This window comes from Alosa sapidissima, chromosome 23 (genome assembly GCF_018492685.1).
Source record: "Alosa sapidissima isolate fAloSap1 chromosome 23, fAloSap1.pri, whole genome shotgun sequence".
Taxonomy (NCBI): domain Eukaryota; kingdom Metazoa; phylum Chordata; class Actinopteri; order Clupeiformes; family Clupeidae; genus Alosa; species Alosa sapidissima.
Window position 1 is genome coordinate 8,744,537 of NC_055979.1, and position 4,870 is coordinate 8,749,406.

A 4,870-nucleotide genomic window follows, 5' to 3' on the forward strand; every position below is an offset into this window, starting at 1 on the left:
TCCTATTTTATTTCACGTAAGTGTCTGTGTGATTGACAGTTGAAATAATCCAAATAAAATAAAATAAAAAAATAATACTAGTCAGCTAAAGATGACAGGACCAGGTTTCCAGAGGCCTTACCACCTGACACCCTGAGGATGAAGCTCTGCCGGCAGAACTGGGGGCATCCTCAGTGCCAACTCAACACGTGTGCCCACTATCTGGGCATCGGCACCAACTCGGGTCAGTGTTTGATCGAGAGAGAGAGAAAGCGTGTGTGTGCATATATATGTATGTGTGTGTGTGAGAAACTCATGTCAGGTTTACAGGGATTGGGGAGTCAGGGACGCAGAAGCGCCCTCTGGGTGTGATAGAACTTTGGTGAGAGTGGTGATGTTTGTCTGAGAAAAAACACGAATACACTCTCACTCAGCTCAGTAAGACTCTTTAGAATTGACGGTCATTCTATTCATATTTTTTCTTTTTTCTTTTAAAGATAAGATAAATTAGATACATTTAGGGAAAAACAAAAAGTTTCATTTCCCTGTGGCAAGGCATACCTCACAAAACTCACTGTACCAAAAAACAAACAAATTAAAACAAAAATTAAGAAACAATAAACAAGCTAAACAAATGGCAAGACGGCAGCACCTGAAGCACAGATGTCAGCTGTAGCCAATCAGCTTACATTGCAGGACACAGCTTATACATATAAAGGGGGTTTTTGGCAGCGTAAGAAACATTTTCACAAGTTTGACAGTACACATGCACCACGGCACACGGAGTCCAAGTCATACCGCTGTTGCTGACTGCATTGTCTTCATTATCGTATTACTATTATTATTATTATTATTATCGTTGTTGTTTTTAAGCTAGTACTTGCTTTTGAAGCTTGTGTACCTTGAAAGCAAATGTGTAAAAAAAAAAGGAACATTTTCAAAAACAAATCAAGACGTGTGTATCTACAGTTTGTTTGTTGGTAATTTAGGTGGGGCGGGGAATCGTTACAAAGCATTGTGGGAGTTGAAGGCGACTGGCAGAGGATGTTTGCACCATAAAAAAACCATGAGCACTTGAAAGGCTAGCACTATCACTCACAACCCCCCCCCCCCCCCCCCCCCCGACACACACACACACACACACACACACACACACACAAAGAAAAGAAACTGCACACATATAGTGCCCACCAAGTAATGGGTGGATTGTGAATCTCCCTGTAGAGAGCGGCAGGTATGACTGGGGTGTGTGTGTGTGTGTGTGTGTGTGTGTGTGTGTGTGTGTGTGAGAGAAGAGTGAGCACGAGGAAGGAGACAAGCCTCCGGTCCAGTTTCAGAAGGATCCAGTTTATGCAGCACACACAAAAAAAAAAAAAACAACAACAAAACAAAAAACAACAAAATCACTCCCTGCCCAAAAACAGCTCACGTCCTTTCAGCAGAGATTCCGATCCTGATCACATGATCATACAGGTCACATGACCACATTGTCAATGATCACATGAGTGAGAACTGTATTGCAGGAAATGCAAAAAAAAAAAAAAAAAATAGAATATCACAATAATAATTAAAAAAAGAAGTGATACTTATTTCCCCAATTTAGAATGTCAGCATGAGAAAAAAATAAAGAATAAAGAATCTATAAGCCTTTTTCTTCTTTTAAACAAATAAAATATAATAAATATCCTTTTAAAATAGACAGCCTGCCATGAGAGTAAGGAGCGCTGATGTCTTGTCTTGTTGTCCGATTGTTCTCTGGTATGTTGTTCCACCGGGCTTGTCCTAATTTATGGCACTACAGCGATCCACACATACTCAACATCACCCTGAAAAGCTTGTTAATTCTAGAAAATACCAAATTATGCAACCTTATGTAATTCCCCTCCCCCCACTTATTTTCTTTCTTTTTGTTGTTGTTTTTGTTTGTTTAAACATAAATCTCCACATATGACTGTTTCTTTTTCTCTTGTTAACATAAAGTGCATCAGTGCTTAGATTTTTTGTTTTGTTTCGTATTTTACTCCCTACCCCTCTCTCCCTCTCGCTTTCCCCTCCAGTCAGTGTCCTCCCCCTACATGGTCAGTCAGCAGGGGGCGCTGCACATGGGTCAGTGGCACCGCAGCCGGTCAGGCTTGGTCTGCCGCCGCTCCAGGCTCCTCCTCGACCGGGGTCGACTGCGGAGAAACCAGGCCCTCCTCGTACACTTTCAGGATCGCCTCACATACAAACCGGTACTGGCTCTGTGGAGGGACGAGAGAAAGAGAGAGAGAGAGAGAGAAGGAAGGAGGGAGGGAGGGGAGAGAGAGAAGGAAGGAGGGAGGGAGAGAGAGAGAGAGGGAGGAAGGGGAGAGAGAGAGGGAGGGAAGGGGAGAGAGAGAGGGAGGGAAGGGGAGAGAGAGAGAGAGAGAGAGAGAGGAGAGAGAGAGAGAGAGAGAGAGAGAGAGAGAGAGAGAGAGAGAGAAAGGGCGATAAATAGAAAGGAGGGTGGAAGAGAGAGAGGGAGGAAGAAAGAAAAAAAAAGGAGAGGGAGTAAAAGAAAGGAAGTAAGAGGGAGAAAGAGAGGGAGAGAGAGACAGAGGTATGTTACGGTGAAAATGATATATCTGTACCTAATAGTGTTCTATCTGTCACACACAACTAGCCAAACGTTCAGGAAGAGACAGTGAGCTCACTGACAATCTGTTCTGCCAGAAGGTTCCGGGATGCACGGCAATGCCTCAGAGTTGGCATGGCAACGAGTGCAGTGAAGTCATACAAAAGACACGGTTGCATAATCTGGAACGCCTTTACAGCGTGTGTGTGTGTGTGTGTGTGTGTGTGTGTGTGTGTGTGTGTGTGTGTGTGTGTGTGTGGGGGGGGGGGTTGTGTTGGGGGTGGGGGCACATATCCTCCAACCCTTACATCAACAGAGCTGCTCTTTAATGCTGGTGCTCAGAACAAAACAAAAAAAAACAACATCGATGTGCAAATCAGCCTTTAAAAATGCTATGTTGCAGTTTTTATGGGGGCGTTAGTTCCTCATTTTGCCCTTAAGGATATTGCTTGCGCGCACACAAAAACACACACACACACACACTTACTGGGGTTTGAATCATCATGGCTCTCTGGTCCCTCATTGTTCTCACGATGTCTAATGGGTACACAGGCTGATTGCTCTCGATCATACACATTGCTGTTTCCATGGTGATGAGAACTCCCGTCCGGCCAATCCCAGCACTGGAGAGGAGGAGCATGAGGAGGAGCAAGATTGGGGGAGAGGGGGGAGGAGGTGCAGAAAGAGAAGCATTGAAAAAGAGGGATTAAAAAAAAAAAAAAAAAAAAAAAAAAAAAACTCAAAGAGGAAAATGGCAGAGGACTATCAAATATTGATTTAGCACGAGGCGTGTGTGTGTGTGTGTGTGTGTGTGTGTGTGTGTGAGTGAGATTGGCTGCATTTCTGTTGCTGGCAGAGCGGATGAGTAAGCGCTCAGAGCTGCCCTTAAATCCTCCAGCAGCACCACAAGCCACTGAGAAACACTGGACATGGGACAGGAGAGAAACGGAGGGAGAGAGGGAGAAACAGAGAGAAGAAAGAGGAGAGAAAGAGAGGAGACAGAGAGGAGAGAAAGGAAAGTAGAGATGAAAGGAGACAGAACAGACAGAGTAATAGAGAAAGAGTCAATCTGAGAGAGAGGGAGACAAAGTGACAAACAAAATGAGCAAGAGATACTTAGAAGAGAAGGGAGACGAGAGAGGGGGGGTAGAGAGAGAGAGTGAGGAAGAAAGAAAGAATGAAAGAAAAGGGGAAAAAAGAAAGAAAGAAAGAAAGAAAGAAAGAAAGAAAGAAAGAAAGAAAGAAAGAGAGAGAGAGAGAGGGGGGGGGGGTGGAAGCTGGGCAATACCACTGGTCTGTCTACCAAAGACAAACAGACCCCTATGACCCTACCTATGTAAATTAGCCTAAGGCTAACACTGGCACAATACATCAAATGGCAACATCTACGTTTCAAAGTGTACTTGGTCCCTTATAAACCAAACCAAACAAACAATAATACCTGCAGTGCACAACAACCGGCTGATCCTTGCCCTCCCTCTTGCCGCGCACCAGACCCACGAAGTCCAGGAAGTATGTTGAGTCGTCGGGGACGCCGTGGTCCGGCCAGGCCATGTACTGCAGCTGGGTCAGTGGCCGCTCCTCCTGGGTCTGAGAGGACGACGGGGTCAGTTTAACAACAACACCACCACCAACACCCCAACACACCTCTAGATAAAGATGGAATGTGTGAGGACAGTTGTTTATCCTGTTAGTAGAGTAGCGCTGAGCTTCATTTCCAGATAGATCCCAATTACATGGTAATGCATTGTGATGACACTTGAGTATGCTTGTTGTTACAGACAGCAATTGACCGATTGCAAGCCCCGCCCATCGAACGCAGATGAGCCAATGACAGTTCAGTAGCTCTCCGACAGCTTCAACTTACGGTTCCATAGAAATGCATTGGGGGCAGCTGATTTTTGTCTGTTTTTTTACAGTGATGCGAGTTGAAAAGGACGGCCAAACGAAATGTATGGGATTGAGGCAACACCGATACACAGAATAATGGCTTTCAATCTTGATTATGCTTTCTGTAATTGTGTTAAATTAGATTCAATTCTATCCTCCCAGCTCTCCCCTATTTTAAACAAAGGGTTAACTTACTCCTTAGCAAACCATAATGAAACAGTGCCCCACCACCACATCTGTAGATTAAGCCACACAGCAAACTCAATGCAAGTAAGATAAACAAGGATGTTTATTGTTCTCAGCATTGCCAGCATTGTGTATAATATGATTGTCACTTGGAGGAGACTTGTAGATAAATAACGTTAGCATAGTTAGCTAAACGCTGCTAACGTGCTAGCATCATCGCGT

At 44.4% G+C, this 4,870-nt stretch overlaps 1 protein-coding gene across 1 annotated transcript in view; it reads right to left on the reverse strand.

Annotated features, from left to right (window-relative positions):
* Positions 1-835: 835 nt before the first annotated feature.
* ptpn4b (protein tyrosine phosphatase non-receptor type 4b) overlaps positions 836-4,870 on the reverse strand; it is a 62,769-nt gene continuing 58,734 nt past the window's right edge. The window contains exons 25-27 of the mRNA XM_042081631.1: positions 4,014-4,162; positions 3,060-3,195; positions 836-2,219 (exon numbers count right to left, since the gene is read on the reverse strand). Of these exons, the coding sequence (XP_041937565.1) occupies positions 2,106-2,219; positions 3,060-3,195; positions 4,014-4,162 (399 nt within the window). The 3' untranslated portion in view covers positions 836-2,105. The remainder of the gene's footprint in view (positions 2,220-3,059; positions 3,196-4,013; positions 4,163-4,870) is intronic.